Genomic DNA, 23529 nt, shown 5'->3' with positions numbered 1-23529 from the left:
AGATGGCTACCGAGAAACCTTAACTCTAGATAAGAGAGCAAGAATGGAAATCAGCCTCCATTACTTAATATGGTACTCACGAGAGGGAAATGAGTTCCCGTTCAGAATCATCGCAGGCAACTGGACATGGGTGCACCACTATACTCCACAATCCAAGCTCACTCCACCCCCTCCCCGCCCCCACCCCCCTCCCCAATGACTTGGAAGTATTCCAGTTCACCAGTGAGCAAAAACTTCAAATTCATCCTCCGCAGGAATGATTATGACCACAGGGTTGTGGGACGCGAAAGATATGAGTTTCCTTCATTTCCTGCAGCCAGGGGCCAACAATATGGCAAACTGCTGCTTCACTCTAATCATATTCAGGCCACCCTTCCTCGAAACACACCAGAGCTCTCGAAGGAAGGAGCTGTGCTCTTGGACGACAACCCGAGACCACACACAGCAAAGCTGATACACGATCATATTCGTCGCATCGGATAGGAGAGATTCGATCACCCATCCCACAACCTCGATACTGTCCCATCGGACTTTCACCAGTTCCCGGCATTGGAAGCCGTACCCTCGGAACGTCGCTTCGGAACCAATGCTCAGATGGAACAGTCTGCGCGACAATTCCTTGCATCGCAGGACACCTCACTCTAACAGAATAGTTTGGTCCACCGGGTTACTCTACACGACAAATGTCTCAATGTCGGTGGAGACGATGCCGAAAATAGTGCAAGGTGTATAGCTCATGAATCCATGGTGTATTTGTATTTCTCAATAAACTTTCCGTCTGAGAAACCATGATGAAACTTACTTTCGGGACGTCCCTCGTGTAATGAGAATGATAATGAGTGCGAAATGTTTGTATTGTTACCTGTTCCGTATTGTATTGGCGTTTGGAGTCACATCTTGTACCATTTATTTATTTATTTATTTATTTATTGCTCACTTACCATGATCAGATTAAGGTATTAAGGCCCTCTCTCATATCTGACCAGGAGCAACAAAAACCATAGTTATTAAAAGACATTTAGAATAATATTAGTAATAATAACAAAAATAATGAAATAATAACAGTAACTGATACCAACAGTAGTAAGAAAAAGCATTAGAAATGGTATTGATTAGTGTAACGCCGAGCGGTCTAAGGCGCTGCAGTCATGGACCGTGCGGCTGATACCGGCGGAGGTTCGAGTCTTCCCTCAGGAATGGGTGTGTGTGTTTGTCCTTAGGATATTTCAGGTTAAGTAATGTGTAAGCTTAGGGAAAGATGACCTTAACGGTTAAGTCCCATAAGATTTCACACACATTTGATTTTTGATTAGTGTAGCACTTTTGAAGCCACATTTAGAGGTATTAGGAGTGGAAGGTGTGAAGAAAGAGGAGAAGGCTAAACTGAAAAAAGTGGCTATTAGGAACGATCAGAATTTAAAGAAAGGACTTTGCTGACAAGGGGTAGGAAAAAGTTTTGCGGAAGGGGACATCGACGAGAGCGAGCTGCAGGCTACTATATTGGAGAGAAGGCTATTGTGGTAGGAGGCAGACCATTAGCTCTCTTTTCAAATTTGGAAGGAATTTAATTTCAATGACATTTTGAGGAGAATAGAGCAAACGAGGAGTATGATGCCGGTCGGAGTGGCCGAGCGGTCTTAGGCACTACAGTTTGGAACCGCTCGACCGCTGCGGTCTCAGGTTCGAATCCTGCCTCGAGCTTGGATGTGTGTGATGTCCTTAGGTTAGGTTTCAGTAGTTCTAAGTTCTAGGGCACTGATGACCTCAGAAGTTAAGTCCCATAGTGCTCGGAGCCATTTGAACCATTTTTTCGAGGGGTATGATAGTCTGTACCCTTTCGACACGTAGCCGTGATAACCGTTCGAGACAGGAGTTATATGCTAGAAATAACATATGTGACAGACGAATCGTACACAAGCGGTCATCGCGAGTTATAGCCTGTGCGACCCTTCGTACGAAAGACCTTTGAGAATAGCTTCACCAAGGGCACATCGACAAGGATGTGGAGTATTAGTGACATTATGAGTTTCTTTTTAAGCTCGAAAAAAAACATGTCTTTACTGTAGTGAATGAAGTGAGTCTGACATCTCCTTACACATTGTAGCTGTTTGTCCAGCCAGTCAAAGTGATCATCCAGAATTATTGATGGTCCAAAATTATTGATAATCCTAAATTAGAGATGCTCCAGAACTATCCCATGTTCTTTGCAGAAGAAGAAAAGTTTATTTTTGTGCTGTTAAGGATTAAACTCGAAAGACATTCTTTAAATTGTGTGGTAATACGTGTTTTGTGTTTCGTAGTTGCAGCTGTTGATTTTTTCGTATTAATAGTTGTGGTTGACCTATAAAGGGCAAGGAAAATGACCGATTCCAATTTTCTTAGTTTTATATGTAGGTATTAGTGTTTTGGTATCGTCAGCAGTGGTCAATGGAAAAGTCTGATTCCAATTTCCGTAGTTTTTGCTGTAGGTGTTTGTGTTTTGGTATCGTCAGCTGCGGATGACCTATAATGGTCAAGTGAAGTATCTGATTCCTATAGACTTTGTAATTATTTTTTTGTTCGCCTTTTTGAGTGTTTATTTAGATTGGCCCCTCTCAAAAAATACCAATTTCCTGCGGTTGTCCCGTTAGTTTGATTGTATTTTAGGAGGAAGATGTTATTGTCTTACTTATACGTATTTCCGTGTTTGTTGCAGAGTGTATGTAGTGACATCATAGGCGCCATATTGGAGACGCTTAGAATTGCCATTTCCGCCATATTGATGACGTCATGCGTCAAAGCATATGGGTGGAATCGGACACTTCCGTAATCCGTAAATCAAATGGTTGGATTTTTCAAAAATTCATACTTGATCTTCCCGAGTTTAATGGGGCAATAGAATGCACTTCCGTTGTCTTGTTATTATCTGATCGAGTTGCCTACATGTTTTGGCTTGGAATTCACCGAATACTCTTTACAATATCACAGAAAACAGTATATAGTCCCATTAAAAATATTGGTGCCATAATTCGCCATCTGTAACTTTAAAAGTTACTCGCTGTAACCCAAAGAAAACCGTACCTCGATACATTTACTCATTTTAGGTATATTCTGGGCAGCTGGTTTTATCTGTCTCGTCCTGTTAAATTCTTCTTCAACACACTGCTTGGCAAGTGCTAAAGAACAAATGGTGCTTGCTGAGGAACAACTCCCAGTTCCTACGGAACAACTGTCAATTGCTACGGAACACCCGACCAGTGTTAGTAAAATTAAACGTAGAGCGCGTGACATGCTAACTACAGCGATCCTGTGCACAAATGCTCTGTTTGCATTCGACAGTTCATGCAGTACAATGTTTGACGAAGATGGTTGTGGAATCGATTACTGCGACATTCTATATGGTACAACAAACGTATGCAAGACATCACTTCAATGCTTACCAGCAGTTGGACGGTTTGAAGCCGGTCAAAGTGTCACTACCGTGACCACTGTAATGGGTGTGTCCAAATGTGTTATTTCGCGATTGAAAAGGCGGCTGAAGGTGGAAATGCTATACAAAAGCATTCCAGTGGCTGTATACGGACCTCCACATAGCAAGAGAATCAGTACCGAGCCCTACTAACCAGTTCATTGCAAACCTTGCGAACGCTACCAGTGCACGTGTATTTTCCAGGCAACTAAATAAAGCTGGGTTGCGTGCACAAAAGCCTATTAAATGCACCCAACATCAGCCATGCCATCTCTTGGAAAGAGTTCGTTGCTTAGGGAGCGTGTTGGTTGGTGCCAGCAAGTGCATCCCACAGTGAGGTTCTCCGACGAACCACGCTTCACTGTGGTAAGTGACCTTGCCCCAGTTAGTGGAGAGAATGGAGAACACGTTTCACACCACAGAATGTTCATGAACGTCATCGATATGGCCTACGCACAATGGCCGAATATCGCTGCATAAGAACCGTTACTGCACAGCGGTATTGCAGGGAGATTATTCTGGATCATGTCCGTCTATTTATAAGTGCGTTAGTACACGACATTCTGTTTGTGGGTGACAATGTCCGCCCGCACAGGACCGTTGAGGTGTTGGACACACTGGAAAGTGAAGATATTTAACTATGAAGCTGCTTGTAAAGTCCTCGGACATAAACCTCATAGACCATGGCTGAGATGCGCTTTGCACACCTGTTTCTGGACGAACACATCCTCCTCGAATCGTCCAAAACCGTGCGAAACCGCCTTGGGAGGGCTGTGGAGTAATACTCCCAAGGACTCTTTTACAGTTTCGTAGCCAATGCGTACAACAGATGCAAAGTATGCATTACTCACTGAGCAGGGAATGTTCCTTACTGTGAGTCTGATATTGACCTTTATGTTGGGAGTCTGACCATTGTTAAGCATGAACGTTATTTATGTCTGTTCAAATGGTTCAAATGGCTCTAAGCATTACGGGACTTAACATCTGAGGTCATCAGTTCCCTAGACTAGGAACTACTTAAACCTAATTAACCTAAGGACATCACACACATCCATGCCCGAGGCAGGATTGGAACCTGCGACCGTAGCAGCAGCGCGGTTCCGGACTGAGCGCCTAGAACCGCTCGGCCACAGCGGCCGGCATTTATGTCTGTTATTCTGCCCTCCCAAGTGGTGAAATCCGTACCGTTCTTCTTTATAAGAATACCACTGCAACCCTATTACGTATGCACTATGTTTCATATCGTCCATCAGTGGCTGAGATTATTCCTGTCCAATAATGTCTCTGTTCCTTAGCAATTTTCAAGCAGTGTACGCCTACACCGGATCATTCTCTTAGTATTTGCTTTACCGTTCCGAGGATGAGGAGAACCTATAAATAATCTGAGGGAGAAGTCGTGACACGTTATTACCTTCGTTTCTTCTGATGTAGCACTACCTGCTAACGTCCCTATTTTTGATTACCGCAAGTAATCTGACGCAGGTCACGCGCACACGAACCAAATGGCGTATAGAATGTATTGCTTTTAAAGGTTTTTCCAACTTCTTGAGCTATTCGTCTCTACTTTTGAGTTTAGCTCCCATTAAATAAATCCGATGTTCAACTTGTACAATGCATTCTCGTAATCAATATTTAATGGCTCGGATCCTTTCTTCTTATACGTTTTAGGCGTCAGCTGTTACATACATCTCAGCCTGCGCATTTACCTGTACTTTCATTTATGGTAACAATTTTTGGATGTCCCTCACTCACATCACCATCAAGAGAGTTGCAGTAATTGCTAAAACCACCGCACCTTTCTTAACTGTCTCTTACAGACCCCGATGACAGCACATGAGAAATCTACAATGTACGAAATTTTAAAATTCCGAGATCAGTATAGGACTATTTCTGTAACACTGCAAAGTTAATTTTGATTTGTGCGTTACCTGTAGTATCACGTTCACTTCAGCCTTGTGTACTCTTCTTGGTGTTACAATTAAGAAAGTCAGGTGGTGGATCTGGGTGGTGCATGTCCCGCTGGTTGTTTTGTTCCGCATTCACTTGCCAAGTCTGTAGCTACATTCTTGTCCGCGTAAGCGCTGTTAGAAGCCACGACAGTCATTTCAGGATCCTGAACACGTTACTAGGCTCTACTTAGGATTCTGGCAACAGAAGTTCTCATCACATCGAACTACCCACTGTAAACCCTTGACACGAAGGCACGTGCAGGCTACAGCGGCTGCATGATCTCGCCGATGAGTGCCCCATGCGCTGCGTGCCCACCATCTGTAAGCGATCAAATGCGTTGACACGACGTTTTACTGTCACGCACTCGGTTCCTACACAAGCCAATTCTATGTCTGACTGCATCCCAGTAACGTAACACGACCAACTATTCCTTTCAAGGTGGCGGAAAAAGAGCTCTCTCTCCTACAGAGCAGTCTTCTCAAAATTAATCACTCATGACTGTTTTGTGTGGTTATTAACCATATATCATTGTTGTTTACAAACGTAGCAGTTTGTCAGTAGACGCAGCTTATGTCTTTACCGTTATACTGTCCGCCCCGGTAGCTGAGTGGCAGTCCGGCTTTCGCCGCCGTGCAGTGCGGACGTGTTGCTGTTTCCGCCTGCGGAGCGCGCACGCTCGCTGTTGTTTACATTTCCGCGGCCGTCACTTACGTGTCGCTTACGTGCTCTAGAACCATGGCCAACCGTTTTAGAAAATCAACTTTACGATTCACCTTCTGCAACGACTACGCACGACTGAAGGTCTTGGAAGTGGAACGCTTCCTACGCGACGTTGCTAAGATCCCAGCTTCCGATATCTTGGGCATCCATTTGTCCATATTAAGCAGTACGGTGTACGTCAAAGTCGTCAATGACGCGGTATGTGAAAGAATACTTCGTGACACCAACCATGGCTTACGCTTTTGCCACGCCGACGGCAATGTCGGAGCGGTCACCGTCGACCATGGAATGCGCACCATACGAGTTTTCGAACTCCCGTTCGAGCTCCCGGCGGAAGACGTTATCGCGGCTTTCCACCCATATGGCACTGTACATGGCCACACTGCCGAACGCTGGGCGCAATTCCAAACGTACCCCGTTCTTAACGGTGTACGGCAGATCACCATCGATCTCCATCGCCACGTGCCATCTTACCTGCAAATTAGCGGGTGCCGCGCGGTTGTCATATACGACGGCCAACCCAAGACCTGTTCCGGGTGCGGCAAAGAAGGCCACCTCAGATCTGAGTGTCTTCAGCGACGAATCACCCAATTGCCAACCGCTACCGTGACACCTCCGGCTCCGACGGTTTTACCGGTCACCTACGCATCGGCGCTCTCTTCTCCTCCCACCGGCCGCCGCCCGTCGGCCTACGTGCCGGTGACCCTTCCAGCTGCTACGGATACCACCGGGGCCGACACGTCGCGCTCAAAGCCTGACGCTACTCCGGCGCCACTACCAACAGCGACGACTTCCGACCCCCACCCGCCCGACCATATGGACGCCCCGTCAATTGACGTTCCCGCGACGGCCTTCCTCTCGGAGCGACGCGACTCTCTTCCGTCTTCCGACACGGAGGGACGAACCCGCAAACAACGTTCACCTAAGAGGCGCAAGAGGCGGCGCCATACGGTCTCGGAACGAGACGGATCGCCTCCCCCTGATGCTGCAGAGGCCGTCCGACCCGACGAGGCCTCGGAGAACCTACACGACGACACGAATGACGACAACATGACACCGACTGTGGCTGTGTCGATGCCTACTCTACTGGCTCGCACAGGTGCTCCTGAACCAATGGACTCCACCGCTGCGACTGCCGCCGAGACGTCCCCCGCCCCTACGACCGACGTGGAACATACGACCATCACCACGACAGCGCCTTCAATGGTGTGGAGTGAGGACGTCGATAAGGACCCGGACCATACTTTGGGGACAGAGTTACCCCAGACGGAAGCATCGTTACGCCGCTGATAACGCCGTCAAGTGGCGTACGGCACGACTCGCCGTTGCCTCGCCCCTCATCGTTCTCCGCCGGTGGAGTACCTCTCCACGGCGGGGTACGGCTCCAAACCTACCGAATAGCGACGATCAACACTAACACCATTAGCTCACCCGTGAAACTTCAACTGCTGCGAGAGATGATATGGGCGTCGGACGTCGATATCGCACTACTACAGGAAGTACACTTGGCCACACTTCCAGGCGTCGCGGGATATAACACTTATCCTTCTCCTGGTGACCATCTGGGACGCGGCGTAGCCATCTACGCCAGAGAAGGCATTCCAGTGGCCGATATCACATACCTTCCATCTGCCAGAGGCATGGCCGTCACCGTCATGGGGACGCGTATCGTCAACATTTACGCTCCGTCAGGCTCCACCCGCAGACGCGACAGGGCCCTCTTCTATTCAGAAGAAATCGCTCCTTTGTTTCTTGGACGCTGCGACCATTACTTGCTTGGGGGTGATTTTAATTGTGTCTTGCACCCTAAAGATCAAGTGCCCCACTACAACACCTGTCAAGAACTGCGTCTTGTCGTCCGAGATCTGTTGCTCCGGGACACTTGGGAAGTTCAGCACGGCGACGCACCTGGACATACGTACCAGACGAGTCACTCCGCGAGCCGCCTTGATAGAATTTACGTCTCTCGGGAACTCACACCTGCAGTCAAAGGTGCAGAACTTTGGCCCCTGGCCTTTTCGGACCACTGCGCCTACATCTGCAACATTCTCTTCCCCAAGCAAGTGGTCTGGCGTAGTCGTGCACCATGGAAGCTAAACACCACCCATCTTCATGATCCCGAATGTCTTCAACGTGTTACCGAGACATGGGCCACCTGTGAACGTCGCATACCTACATACTGCACGACCTTGACCTGGTGGCTGGAATGTGCCAAACCTGCCATTCGACGTACTTTGATTCAGTATGGAAAGGAAGTAGCTGCGTGGCGCCGGCACACTACCGACTATTTCTACGCCGTTCTCCGCGACCTGGACGCCCAACCGCCCACCTCCGACACCCAAAGGGAACGCAGCAGGATTAAGGCGCAAATTGTAACGTTGACACGCCGTAGACTGCAGGGGGCTATGGTGCGAACCCGATGTCAAGGTTCAGCGGAACAAGAACATCCCACCATGCATCATATCGCCTCCGATAGGAAACATCGACGACAACAACTCATCACCGAGATCAACACCTGTCACGGCCAGCACGTCACTTGCCAGGCCGAAATCGTCAGGGCCTTTGTCGACCACTACCGCACGATGTACCAGGAGGAGACCACCGACAACCACGCTGAGGAGTCTGTGTTACCACACGTAACTCGCACCCTCACCAACGACGAAGCGGACGAGATGATGGAGCCAATTACGCGTGACGAAGTCCACGATGCCATCAAAAAAGGCGCTCTGAATAAGTCACCTGGTGTCGACGGATTGCCGATAGAATTTTATCGCACTTTCCTCACACTAATGGCGTCACGGTGGACAATGATGTTCCACGAACTGCTGACGATGGGGAACGCCGTACCGCCGTCCTTCGTCACGGGACTTATTATACCCATCCACAAACCGACACCAGGCGTGACGACAGCACATTTCCTTCCCCTGACCTTGCTAAACGCAGACTATAAATTTTTTACACGCCTACTGGCAACGCGATGCCGCAAGGTCCTGCCTAGCATTCTATCCCCGGAACAGACAACTCCGGGCGGCTCAGTTAATATACAAACGGCCACAGGAGAATGTCGCGATTTAATTGCACTGGAAGCGGCGTGCAAACTCCGCGCCGCAGTGGTTGCCATTGATTTTGACAGCGCATTCGACAAAGTGCGGCATCTTTTTCTATTCTCAGTGATGAACCGTATGGGTTTTCCACCAGCTTTTATCGACGTTATCCGGCGCCTGTACGGCACAGCCGAATCGCTGATTCAGGTTGATGGCCGTGTGGCGGGACCAGTGGCGATCCGGCGTTCCGTACGGCAAGGCTGCCCACTTTCGACCCTACTCTATGCCATGAGCCTGGAGCCACTCATCGGGAGTCTGACTAGCCACCTTTCTGGTCTCACTTTGCGACAGCACAGTTTTCAATGTCGTGCGTATGCGGACGACCTCCTCCTCTTGATCCGCTCACGGAGTGAAACACACACGGTACTTGATTTGATATCGACGTACGGCACTGCAGCGGGCAGTACCATGAATGTGGCTAAATCCGCGGCGATGTCCATTGGATGCGGCCTCTCACACGCCGAGTTAGCACCTCTCCCGTGTGTACAAAAACTACGATACCTTGGTATTATTTTCACCTCCACCGTGCGCCGCTCCGCTGCCGTCAATTTTCGGCGTGCACTGCAAACTAACCGCACGACGGTGAGACAAAATCTTCTCCGACGACTCGATTCTTTACAACGTGTCCAATACCTCAATCAACATGTGGCGTCCAGAATGGTCCACATCGCACAGGTACTTCCGCTGCCATCAACAATTGGACGCAGCCTCCAGGCTGCCTTCGGATACTTCCTTACGGCCGGTACCCTCTTTAAGGTCCGCTACGACACGCTCACCCTTCCCACGCGACCGGGAGGCCTCGGCCTTGTCAATGTGCGACTCCGAGCGGCGTCCTTGTACATGTCCACCATGAACAAGCAGTGGCACGGGGGCACCTCCCTTACGCGCAGCTTGCTGGAAATTCTTGTGCCCGCAACCATAACACCACCAGTACCAGTCGGACACATCAAGCACCATCTGGCGCACATTTCTGATTTCATCGTCGACTTCAGTTACGCTCACACACACTTACCGACCACGCGTTCTCCTCAACCTAAAGATTTTTACACCCCACTCCTTCGTTCCATATCCAGCAACAATATCGAAGTGAGACATCCATCCAAGCGGTGGCCCACGGTTTGGCGTCATATCCACCAGCCTTTTCTTCCCTCCCACGTCCGGGCAACATGGTACCAAGTCGCAAATGAAAAATTCGCCACAAATCATCGTCTTCACGCCATCGGACTAAAGGACTCTCCACTTTGTTCCATTTGCCACCTCGTGGATGACGATGTCCATCAACTGACTTGTGCTGCCACCAGTGACGTCTGGAAACTGGCCCGACAGTTCGTTGCCTGTTACCTCCGCGGTCCGCCGTACTCGATTGACCCATGGACTTTTATCCATCCTGAGAATACTTATTTCCCCGCCGCCAAAAATCATGCGATTGTATGGGTCAAGGGATGGACGATCACCTACATGTATAATGATGGCGACAAATCACGCCTTGATTTCTGGCAGTACTTACAAACCGCACACAGTCAAGTCGAACACCGACCGCGCTACCGCGCCTTCTTCGCCAATTACCTACATGCGATCTTTACGTCACCCCCGCTCAGTTGGATGGTGCCACACGCCGACAACACTCCCGCCCCCCTTGCTAACATCTGAGACTCCCCGCGCTTCTTTCTATATTGTAACTCACAGTGGAGTAGGCGCATGGACACGCGCCTCCTTTCTTTTATGCACTATACCAGAACACAGTGGTTTTTCCCTCACTCCACTGTATATTTGCTTCACACCTCTTGCTTACATCAGGATTATTATTCTTTTTTTCCTACACTTTGTTCATAAAAACAAAAAAATTGCTCGCCTGGCACGAGTATAATGTCTTGTGTTACTTTCGCCGGAAGGATGGCATTTCTGTTGTATTTAAGTTTGTACCAATAAATATCTTTTGTTAATTTACCCTGTTCCTGGTAAAAGAAAAAAATCTTAATAATAAAATAAAAATAAATATAAAAGCTACTTTGAGGGAGTGATTCAGGGACGGGAGGGGGGAGACATCGCGGCCAGGCCTCGGGTTCCGACCCCTGCCCGCCTTGTCTCCACCTACTCATAACTGAACACTCTTGTAACTACTAAAAAAAAGGAATTTTTAAAAAAAAGTGGTCAGCGTGACAGACTGTCAATTCTAAGGGCCCGGGTGCGATTCCCGGCTGGGTCGGAAATTTTCTCCGCTCAGGGACTGGGTGTTGTGTTGTCCTAATCATCATCAGTTCATCCCCATCGACGCGCAGGTCGCCGAAGTGGCGTCAAATTGAAAGACCTGCACCAGGCGAACGGTCTACACGACGGGAGGCCCTAGCCACACGACATTTCCATTTACCGTTATACTTAAGTAGCCCTTCTGAAGAAGTGATTTTCATACTTTTTGTGTAATCATAGTTAACAAATTTTATGATTAATGAAGGCAACGTGTGTCTCTAGAGTAAATTACCCGAGCCATTGGAGGATCGTTCTTGCTCCTCAATCTGTCCTATGTAAATAATATGAAGTCCTAGTAAGCCACAGATCTCAGATGTGTGGTCCATTTCTTTACAGTAGTTTTCCGAGCGGTTCTAGGCGCTAAAGTCTGGAACCGCGCGACCGCTACGGTCGCCGGTTCGAATCCTGCCTCGGGCATGGATGTGTGTGATGTCCTTAGTTTAGTTAGGTTCAAGTAGTTCTAAGTTCTAGGGGACTGATGACCTCAGCAGTTAAGTCCCATAGTGCTCAGAGCCATTTGAACCATTTTTACAGAAGTTTACTTTACTTTTACCGCAGGTTTACTCCCGTTTCTGCAACAGATACATTTTCCCTCTAAAGACATATTTCTACATACGTACAAACGTACATCTTTACTCTGCTAGCCACATTATGGGTTGTGGCACTGGGCACATTGTGTACCACCTCCACGTCCCTCCTTTCCTACTCCAGCAGCAAATTTTGCATGGAAGGAGCGATTATTGTTAAGCCCCCGTCTCATACGAAATACGTCTACTTTTACCTTCATGGTCGCCTCTTGAGACAAACGTAGACGGGTACAATATATTGGCTGACGTCAATAACGTAAGCTCTAGGAATTTAATAGTAAACATCACCGTAAAGGACGTCTCCTTGTAGTGCCTGCTACTAGAGCTTGAGCAGTGATCAGTCTCCTTGTAGTGCCTGCTACTAGAGCTTGAGCATTGATCAGTCTCCTTGTAGTGCCTGCTACTAGAGCTTGAGCATTGATCAAGCTCTAGCAGCAGGCACTACAAGGAGACGTCCTTTACGGTGATGTTTACTATTAAATTCCTAGAGCTTACGTTTTTGGAAGTCAGCCAATATATTGTATCCGTCTACGTATGTCTCAAGAGGCGACCATGAAGGTAAAAGTAGATGGATTTCGTATGAGACGGGGGCTTAACAATAATCGCTCTTTCCATGCAAAATTCGCTGCTGGAGCAGGAAAGGAGGGACGTGGAGGTGGTACACAATGTGCCCAGCGCCACAACCCATAACGTGGCTAGCAGAGTAAAGATGTACGTCTGTACGTATGTAGTAATCTTTCTTTAGAGGGAAAATGTATCTGTTGCAGAAACGGGAGTAAACCTGCGGTAAAAGTAAAGTAAACTTCTGTAAAAATGGTTCAAATGGCTCTGAGCACTATGGGACTTAACTGCTGAGGTCATCAGTCCCCTAGAACTTAGAACTACTTGAACCTAACTAAACTAAGGACATCACACACATCCATGCCCGAGGCAGGATTCGAACCGGCGACCGTAGCGGTCGTGCGGTTCCAGACTTTAGCGCCTAGAACCGCTCGGAAAACTACTGTAAAGAAATGGACCACACATCTGAGATCTGTGGCTTACTAGGACTTCATATTATTTACATAGGACAGATTGAGGAGCAAGAACGCTCCTGCAATGGCTCGTGTAATGTACTCTAGAGACTCACGTTGCCTTCATTAATCATAAAATTTGTTAACTATGATTACACAAAAAGTATGAAAATCACTTCTTCAGAAGGCCTACTTAAGTGTAACGGTAAATACACAAGCTGCGTCTAATGCGTTTGTGTTCGTTAACGAACACCTTGAGAGACAACCGCCAATCCGAGAATCATGGGTCGATATACTGCGTGTCTTCCTGCATTTAATTACAATTTTCGAGTTTTGCGACTTCTTCTAGGGATATTATAAAGGTACCAAGAAGATTAAAGGAGCTGATAGAGGAGTAGGAAAACAACAACTTTTGAACAGGAACTTCCGGTCTCAGGAATAGTCCTGAGCCAATGAATGATTTGGAAGTCAGTAACCACAAGGGCAATGAATGCAGATGCCCCTTAAGTTTCGCAAAGATAATGCGCACCTACTCATCTGTGCAGTAGGCTACAGAAGGTGTTCAAAATGGAGACAACGGCATTTAATTCAGACATAACATGTTCGTAGAAAATACTAGCTCTCTCTGCTAAGTATACCAGGCATTGCATGACCTTCATCAGACAGTATTCTGCCGATAAGTGTTTCTTCGTCGCGAACTGGTATTATGTACACGAGGTTTTCTGTACGTCCCAAAAGCAGCTGTGCGTACACAGAAGCATTACTTTTTTTCCTGAACTTACAGCGTGTGTGTATTGACTGTCTTCGTTGTCACTGTTTTTGCAAAGCTTTCACCGAGCGAGATGGCGCAGTGGTTAGCACACTGGACTCGCATTCGGGAGGACGACGGTTCAATCCCGCGTCCGGCCATCCTGATTTAGGTTTTCCGTGATTTCCCTACAATCGCTCCAGGCAAATGCCGGGATGGTTCCTTTGAAAGGGCACGGCCGACATCCTTCCCCACCCTTCCCTAATCACGTTGAGACCGATGACCTCGCTGTCTGGTCTCCTCCCCAAACAACCCAGCCAACCCAGCTAAGCTTTCACCTTCTCAGGATTACTCATAAGACCAAAAAGTCCTATTCCCAAATTGTTATACTTCGACTGCTCTATCAACTCTATCAGTTCGTGCACAACCTTTTCAATCATCCTGCATGTATCATCCACGAACAGCTCAGCTCTTCTTTTTCTTTTTCTTGTAGGAGGTTGAACTGGATAATAAAACTACTCCATTCGACAGTGATGTAATTCCAAAGACATTAATGTGGTGCGCATAGATCGTGTGGTGGCGATGGGACTTGAGGTCCCATACGATCCTCCGACAGTAGAAGTTCAGATCGCAGGCAAATATTAACTAATTACGAGCTACATTACGTATCAGCAGTGGCGGTTCCGCAGTCCGGAACCGTGCGACTGCTACGGACTCAGGTTCGAATCCTGCCTCGGGCATGGATGTGTGTGATGTCCTTAGTTTAGTTAGGTTCAAGTAGTTCTAAGTTCTAGGGGACTGATGACCACAGTAGTTAAGTCCCATAGTGCTCAGAGCCATTTGAACCAGTGGTGGTTGACGATGGTTGATACCCATCGAGTGGTCAGGTCAACCCTAACACGTCATTTGTGGCCGTAACAGTGCTATCGTTGGCGATGGTCAAGGTTGATGGCGGCGGGGGGTTGGGGGGGTGGGAGGGGAGGGGGAGGGGGGGCATCTCGTTGGCCATTGTCGGAATGGGAGTCCTCAAGGATCATGGGGGGAGGGAGAGGGATGCTGTTGTCAATGACAGTGCGCGGGGGGGCGTTGTACAAATGTTTTAAATGTTTTGTAAGCGAGCGGCCGTGTCGCGGATGGTATCTACTTTGGCATAGAGACCCCTTCTCCTCTCTCCCATAAGATCTTACCACAAATTTCCTAATACCCTTTTCTCTCTTAAGAAGATAGCCTGTGTTCCTTTTGCTAGGAACTTTTCAATGGAATAAAAAGCTCGTCTGGTATTCATTATGCTCGTATTTTGTTCGCTGGGCGACGGTACTGAACTGTATCGAAAGCTTTCATGAAACCAAGAAACACAGCATCAGTTAGGGCGTCGGTGTCTACTGCCTACTGGGTCCCTTGAACGGACAGATGGAACTACTTTCACACGATTGTAGTCCGTGGAATCTATACTGATTCCTACAGAGGATATTTTCAAGACGGTCGTAACAGCGGAACAAAATACATTCTCAAAAACAGGCATACGTTAGCGACAAAGCCTATAGTTGTCTTGCAAAAACTCGATTCAGCTGATGCAACGAAAGAGCTCGCACCTCAGGATTCAGAGCTTAATTAAAGGTTTCGCAATTGGTTGATCAATGGTAGGCCGGCCGCTGGTGGCTGAGCGTTTCTAGGCGCTTCAGTCTGGTACCGCGCGGCCGCTACGGTCGCAGGTTCGAATCCTGCCTCGGGCATGGATGTGTGTGATGTCCTTATGTTAGTTAGGTTTAAGTAGTTCTAAGTTCTAGGGGACTGATGACCTGAGATGTTAAGTCCCATAGTGCTCAGAGCCATTTGAACCATTTGATCAAAGCTATAAATGAAATTCGCCACTTACCGCTGTACCCTGAGTAGGGGTATTCACACATATTAATTCTAAATTACTGACTGAGAATCGCATTACTAGCTATGAAATTAAACACAAGACCAAAGTAAGACCAGAATTCCTTATAAACTGTGGTATGCGAAATTAAGAGCATAATAATCCCATAGTAGTGCTTCGGCAATAGAGTGGAATTTTCCGCCGGTTTTCGATTTGCTGATTGGCACGTTTACCCTCGGCCACTGTCGTGGGGGCTGGAATGTTCTGTGTTCAGCTTGTACGGCTGCTCTTTAGCAGAGTCGGCTCTCGCCTTTCGGTCAGAGTAGGTTACAAGACTGAGCTCTCACTGCTCTGTGCAGCCTGCCTCCCGTTCACTGTCTAATATGTTTTCATTTCATTGTAAGTGTTTGAGGAAGTTGCTGAAGTTTCGACTTCTACGTAAATTTCCGGGTACAGTTGGCAATTGAGCGATCTGCGCATAAGCGGCCTATGTAGTCTGTCTTGAGCAGTTTTGGCTAAAGTTGACTGTATTGGAGTTACTGTGTGACTTCGCTTGTTAAAATCAATCACTGTACCCTCAGTGATTGTGTAGCGGGCCTTCTTCGTCTCCCTCAGGGGCGCATTTGTGTTGCCAGGAAGTCTTGAGTGTGGAACAACCAGACCAGGATAATTTGTTTCGGCCTATACTCGCGACATTGTCATCACCACGACGGGACGTCAAAGCAACCAGCCATCGCCTCCGGTATGCCAGATCGTGTCCTTGCAGTTAAGAAGACAGCTTGGTAATGTATGTCCGCAGCACTGGCAAATTAGGGAACTTTGCTATGTGACAATCAGTGCTCAGCGGAGAGCGCCAGTTCCCATCTTTTCTAACGTGGTTCTGTCTCTGGTGTTCATTGTCTGAGTTCTCACTACCGTAGCAGCAATTAATGTTGGGTTGGCTGGGTGTTTCTCTTTAGTTGCAAGTAATTGGCTCCACATACCACTTGGTCATAAATGTCACTATCTAGTTTGTGGACAACTTCACCTTCACAGCATTTATTTGTGTATCAAATTTGAGGTATTGTAAATGTTTCATGTGTTTTGTTTATTATTTTGAGTTTAGTCATAATAAATCAAATTGTTATTTCGGACAGAACTTCCATTCTGTTGATCGGGAGAGCAACCCTTTCATTTCTCACTACGTTAATGAAATTTTCCTTTATCAAATTAATTTACATCAAATGAAATTATTGCAGGTGCCAAACTCTTTTCTACTCCACTTGCAGGGTCGATTACAGTCAATTCGCGTTTCTTCTTAATCCATGTGCAACAGCTAAAGTCGGAGTTAGAAAAGGGGGGCTTAGAGAATCATTTCCATATGAAGATTCTAGAGGAATTTAGTGTTAAATACACTGCTAGCCTCGGCTTCTTGCAGTCTCAACCGATATTCTGAGCTCTGTGTAGTGTTTATTCCATTTAGTATATCCAATAATTATTGTTCGCTGTCATTGAGGATACCAATGTCATCAGTGAATCTCATCACTATTATAAACGAAAGGCACGATATTGTCGATGTTCTGCTGTTGCATATCTACAATATCGTGATTTGCCTTTATACAGTTTAATGTGATCACCTGTCAAAAGCCTTAACAACCACCTTTCGCAGTGCAGACAGTTGCGAGACATGCAGGAAGAGAGTCAATGAAGTCGTGGAATGTACCAAATAGGACATGCAGCAATGCTATCTCCAGTGTAACGGTCAGCTGCGCTAGGTTTCTTGGTTGAGGATCAATGGCGTGAACAGCCCGATCAAAGTGGTCCCACAGACCTGGGACGGGTTTCTATCTGGGGAGTTTGGTAGCCAGGGGAGTACGGTAAGCTCTTCCCGGTGCTCTGCGAATCGCGCTTGTATAATCCTAGCTGTGTGACACGATGTGTTGTCCTGCTGGTGGATGCTATCGTTCCGAGGAAAAAGGAACTGCGTATACAGCTGGATATGGTCTCCAACAATAGTTGCATTATTGTGTTGATCCATCGTGCCTTCCATGATGACGAGATCAACCGGGGAATGCCACGAAAGCATTCCCGAGACACTAATGCTCCCTCCTTCGGCCTGAAGCCTTCAGACGATTGTTGCAGGGTGTTTACTTTCAAACCTTCATGTCGATGGAGCATAAATCGTGGTTCATATGTAAACGCCACCTGTCATCACTCAGAGGGCGTCCAATGACGGTAACAGCATGCAAATGCCTCGGCGATGAACACCACGGGTGAATGAACCAGGCGGATGTTCAGAGGCCTACACGCATAAACATTAACTGAACGGTCTTTGAGGGGACACTGTTGGTGGTCCCTTATTTCATCTGGATGGTCAGTTTCTGAGAGCTGCACATCTATTCGTCCGTACAAGTCTCTGCACCCGTCGTTAACCTTATGTTTTTTGAGCCGTGGCGCACTACAGTGGCCTCGGCGCCGCTTTTGGATAGCGTTATTTTGCTATGCGAGGTGTACCTTAACCACGCGAATAGTTCGCAGACTTAGCCGTTTAGGAAATGATTCCACCATTCGCGCCAAAGAAAATGACGATGCTCTTTTGGGTGTCAGATAAATAGCTGCGTTTGCTCACATTACAAAGTTTGCGCTCTTATCCGCCGACACATTTAATGTACCCTCCACTGCTAGTGCTGCCACCTTCGTCTGTGAGTCGTTATTGCATTTTGACGTCGAACTCACATAAATGTGACTGGCTCGTGTAATACCAGGTGTAGAAGTATGAAGCCGGAATTTAGTTGCAACAGTTACACGTCTGTTGTTTGTAACCGATAAACAATGTTTAATGCAAAATAATCTCCACTGCTGTTTATACATTTCTCTCACCTCTCCGGCAGGCTACTAATGCCACGACAAACAAACAATTCTCCTTTTGAAGTGAACCAGTCAGCAAGATATTTTCGTACATTTTCATACGAGCTGAAGCGTTGTTCAAAGAAAGCGTGTCCCAGTGATGCAAACAGATGATAATCTGACGCTGCGAAGTACGGAGAATAAGTCGCATACGGTAGTATATCCCAACTGAGCGCCTCCATCATTTCCCTGACCTGTTCGGTTGTGTGTCATTTAAACCGATAATTTATGGTTGGGTTCGATCACTGTTAACGTTTTCACCTGTTTTGCTGTGTGTGATTTAAATCGATCATTTACTGTTGGGTTGGATCATTGTTAACGGTTCCACCAGGTTTTAGCAGCTCATAAAAGATGACTCCCTTCTGATCCCACCAAACACAGAGCATTGTCTTCTTTCCAAAGCGATTTGGTCTTAGAGTGTATCTCGATGGTTTCCCTGGATTCACCCATGATTTACGACGCTTAGCTTTCTCAAAATGTGTCCTTCTTCATAACCTGTTACTATTCGATGGAGAAATTACGTTCTTTTGTATCTGGCGAGCAGCATTTCACTAGTGGTCTTTCGATTTGCTTGGTGTCTTTCAGTCAGTTTACGCGTTTGAAACAGATACCGATGTGTGGAACTTGGGTGACTGCGATTTGACATTTGTTGTCAGCCGTTACAGGATGCCGATGGCGCTGCAGACCCGACCTCACTGGCCCTACAATGACCATCTGTAGGGAAATTCCAGTTTCATACTTCTATATAGTCTATCGGTAAACTGAAGAGTGAGCGAGCGAGTCCCCACTCTGCCAACCCAGCTACATCACAGGGCGCTTCTACAGGCTGTTTCACAACGTAGTGCCGGTCCTGCCGCGGCGCGCGCTTTAAATCTGTGGCGACGCTGTGTACAGATACGTCTCGGCCGCGTTCATGTTTAGACAAATGCATTAAGACCAGAAGGAATACAAGAAACGATAGCTTCTTCCGAAACACAACATTAAGAGTAAATATTATTAACATAAGAACGGAAGTCAGGATTATACTACAAACATAGAACCGAATGCCCGCACATGTGAATGTATGTTCCTCTATTCCTATTCGTGAATCGAACCCCATATAATGCAATCAGTCTGTAGAATTTAATGCCTGTTCTTACTTTTTGTTTCTACAAGGAGGTAGAAGTTTTCTTTGAAGGACTAAATTGAAACTTAACAATTCTTGCAACACGAAGAGTGTTTAAAGAGTAAGCAGAAATTTATAATTTTATTTGTTGTATTAGTCCGATTTGCACTACTTTTTTGTCACTGTCTTTGTGGACATGCCTCAAAAGTATGTGTACAATGTTATGCATATTGGGTATTTACTCTGTTGTCAGCTGTCAGAAAGGTTACATGTGTTTTGGTAGCATCAACGATTATTTGTTTTGTATAAAAATAAATTAAAGAATCTGTATTAAATTTTGTTATAAGAATGGAATAAAGTGTACGAAGTTTTTAGAAATCGTAAATATTGCTTTTGGTGAGCCTGTTATGAGTGAACCAAGGGCAGACAATTGGTATTAACATTTCAAAGCAGGCCTTAAAAGACATCGGTTTTACGAGCATGGATGAGATTAAAAATGCACAGTTAAGAGACGTATAAACTGTCCCGAAGAAACAGCTCCTGAAGTGTTTCGGGAATTGGAAAAAGCACTGGTATAAGTGTATAGCATGTATTGGGGAATATTTTGAGGAAAATAACATTGCTGCTAATTAACAAATAAAGTTCTTACCAAAAAATAAAAATGAATATGTGAAAGCATCTCGAATGTCAAGCTTTTTGCTTAGAAGTGAATAGGTGTACATGTTTCGAAGGAAATTTCAGCAGTGTTTAGAATAGGTATTGGGCACATGTTTTAAGCAATACGTCTTAGAATCAGGTGAACAGTGACCGAGATACAGATTTAGTGTTCCACAAGCATCAAAGGTTTTACGTGATTTTCAAACTATCTATAACGATGGGTCCACTAAATCATGCGGCTTATTTTTCCGTTCCTTACTTATGTGTCCTATTGGGTGACGCTGACGTTTGCATGGATTTCAGCCCTTTAATTGGGACTGGTAATATTAGCCTACAGTTCTTTTTGGGTCGCCTCTTTAAAAAACGCTGTAATAACATTAGAGACAATGGAACAATCGCTACTCTGCAAATACCTTCACTTCTTCGTATTCTGCCCATTTTCTTGCAATGCTAGACGATTATCCATGACTTCCGGATATCGAAGTACATCAGTAATTATACAGTCCGCCCCAGTAGCTGAGTGGTCAGCGTGACGGATTGCCGTCCTCTGGGCCCGGGTTCGAATCCCGGCTGGGTCGGAGATTTTCTCCGCTCAGGGACTGGGTGTTGTGTTGTGTTCATCATCATTTCATCCCCATCCGGCGTGCAGGTCGCCCAATGTGGCGCCGAATGTAATAAGACCTGCGATATGGCGGCCGGACCTGCCCCGCGAGGGGCCTCCCGGCCCATGACGCCAAACGCTCATTTCCATTTCCAGTAATTATACAAAGTTAACTCACTGACACTGATAGCTAAGATCCCACGAAGAGAAACGACGTATATCACTGCACGCCGATCTACACCGCTAGACCGATAAGGGGCAACAGATTTGGGGTGCCCCTGTAGACCGGTGGCACCGTTCTTCCGGGAAAGGCCACTTCCCCCACCAAAAGCGCTGCTCGATCTTGAGTTTACAGACAGACTATACCTGGTGTGTAGTTTTTCTACCAAGAATCGACGGAAGACTTATAAGACAGGAATTTTCTTAGTGATACCTTTCACCCTGAACTTTAATCTGGCTCCTGAACCTCTCGGCTATTGATCAACAAACAACCAAACATGACCAGCGGTCGGTGCCTGCTACAGTGAAGCTAGCGAGTGTCACTTGCCGCTGGAAATGAGTTGCCCAGTAGCTCCTAATCCAGCCTACATCCTCCCTCTTTTCCGCGTCGACACAGTCACAGTCGTACCGCTGCCGCAGAGCGAACCATCGGGAAGCGCGCGGCATTGTGCGGCAGACAGACAAACGCGTCGTTACCGAGTCGTTACGCCCCGACATCCAGCGCCCCTTTTCAGGGATGACTGGAGGAGCGCCGCGCTGCGCAGCGCTCAAAGGCGGCTTCCCCACCCCCGGCCCCGCCCCCGCACCCTCCACCCCCTCCCCCGGGCGGGCACTTCGTTTCGCTGTCAGGCCGCACGCCGTACGCCTCGCTGCAGACGCCGCCCCCGGAAGACAGCGGCACGGCTGGCGCGGACTCGACCCGCACACATGGCACGGACGCGCCGGCGGCACCAGCGCAGGCGGGAGCTCCAGACGTCGCAGCTCGTTCCAAAGGATGCGGCGCTTCCGTCCTGCGCTCCTAATGGCCGTGTCGCCCCTTTCAAGCGGCCGTTACTTCCGAAACCGACCGGCGGAAACTGTCCTCAATTTCACATCTACAGTGGTCCTATAGCTACTAGACATTCCCTTATCAAATTGAAGCTCACCTCACAACATATTACTGCCCTTAAGAGAGCGCAGAGATCTGTTTACAACGCTGTGGATGGTATACAACTGGCAAACGCAGATCAAGGACTCCGTACTAAAGGTGTGGGGGAATGGGGCAACAGTGGGGGAGGGATCACCAAAAATTCTTCCTCAGTCTCCCCAGCTCTGCCGGCCGATGTCACCGCGCGGTTCTAGGCGCTTCAGTCTGGAACCGCGTGACTGATACGGTCGCAGGTTAGAATCCTGCCTCGGGCATGGATGTGTGTGATGTCCTTATGTTAGTTACGTTTAAGTAGTTCTAAGTTCTAGGGGACTGATGACCACAGATGTTAAGTCCCATAGTGCTCAGAGCCATTTTCCCCAACTGCCCAGACAGACATTACTTTCCGTTACCCACACTTTTAAAGTGCCATAGATCAAACCATGTTAATAGTAACAATGTCGCGAAGCGTAAAATATTCAATAGTAAGGTCTTCAGATTAACTTTGAATGCGAATATCTGAGGTTAAGCTTTACCGTGACTGCTATTGACATTAAATGAAACAACAAGTTTATTGTTATCAGTTACCGTTCTATTTATCTCCACGACGAGTTTCAAAGGTTTAAACCTCCATCATCAGAGGGGTTTACATTAGTTAGTGTCACATTTGCGCGTGTGTTGTGTTACGATGTTTTGGAGGAACTTGTGGCACTATTTAGTGGAGAAACAAGACACTATTTCAGAACGTGTAACTTATATCTAACGGTAAACATAAAATAAGTAAAATAGAGAAACTCCAGTGGTCACAGGTTCCTTTCGCTGTCATAACACATCAAATATATACTGTCATATTTGTAAACAATTATGGCGTCTGCAAACTGCTCTCCCTCTCACTTTCTCTTTCTTTCCCTATCCTTCTACCTCCAGCCTTTCATATCTATCTATTAATTCCAATCAAAATTGTTATTTATGTATAACTTTACCGCTGTAGGCAATATGATTATTGTACTTTAAGTCTGTAACATTTCAAAAAAAAAAAAAAAAATGGTTGTGAGCACTGTGTGACTTAACTTCTGGGTCATCAGTCGCCTAGAACTTAGAACTAATTAAACCTAACTAACCTAAGGCCATCACACACATCCATGCCCGAGGCAGGATTCGAACCTGCGACCGTAGCGGTCGCTCGGCTCCAGACTGTAGAGCCTAGAACCGCACGGCCACTCAGGCCGGCTGTAACATTTCACCTGATTGTTATAAACAAGTATGAAGTTTAAGCCATTTTAACATTTTACCTGATTGTATAAACGAATATGAAGTTTAAGCTGTTAGAACTTATTAAAATCGGATTTATATGCCACCTGAAGTATTTATTCCAACACATGTATTCGACACTTAAAAACAAACACCTCCAAATCCATTAAAAATATTATTCTGCAATAATGCTGTTACGATGTACACACTTTGTACTTTGCCATA

General features: G+C 46.8%; 1 protein-coding gene across 1 annotated transcript; it reads left to right on the top strand.

The window, feature by feature from the left end:
- The first annotated feature begins 6934 nt into the window (after positions 1–6934).
- On the top strand, positions 6935–21949 carry LOC124712284 (uncharacterized protein PB18E9.04c-like). The gene is made up of 2 exons (XM_047242577.1): positions 6935–7324; positions 21692–21949. The coding sequence occupies exons 1-2, from the start codon at positions 6935–6937 to the stop codon at positions 21947–21949; spliced, it is 648 nt and encodes a 215-aa protein (XP_047098533.1).
- The last annotated feature ends 1580 nt before the right edge of the window (positions 21950–23529 follow it).

This window comes from Schistocerca piceifrons, chromosome 8 (genome assembly GCF_021461385.2).
Source record: "Schistocerca piceifrons isolate TAMUIC-IGC-003096 chromosome 8, iqSchPice1.1, whole genome shotgun sequence".
Classification (NCBI taxonomy): Eukaryota; Metazoa; Arthropoda; class Insecta; order Orthoptera; family Acrididae; genus Schistocerca; species Schistocerca piceifrons.
The sequence above is the reverse complement of the archived record's forward strand: the minus strand, read 5'-3'. Positions and strand labels throughout refer to the sequence as shown.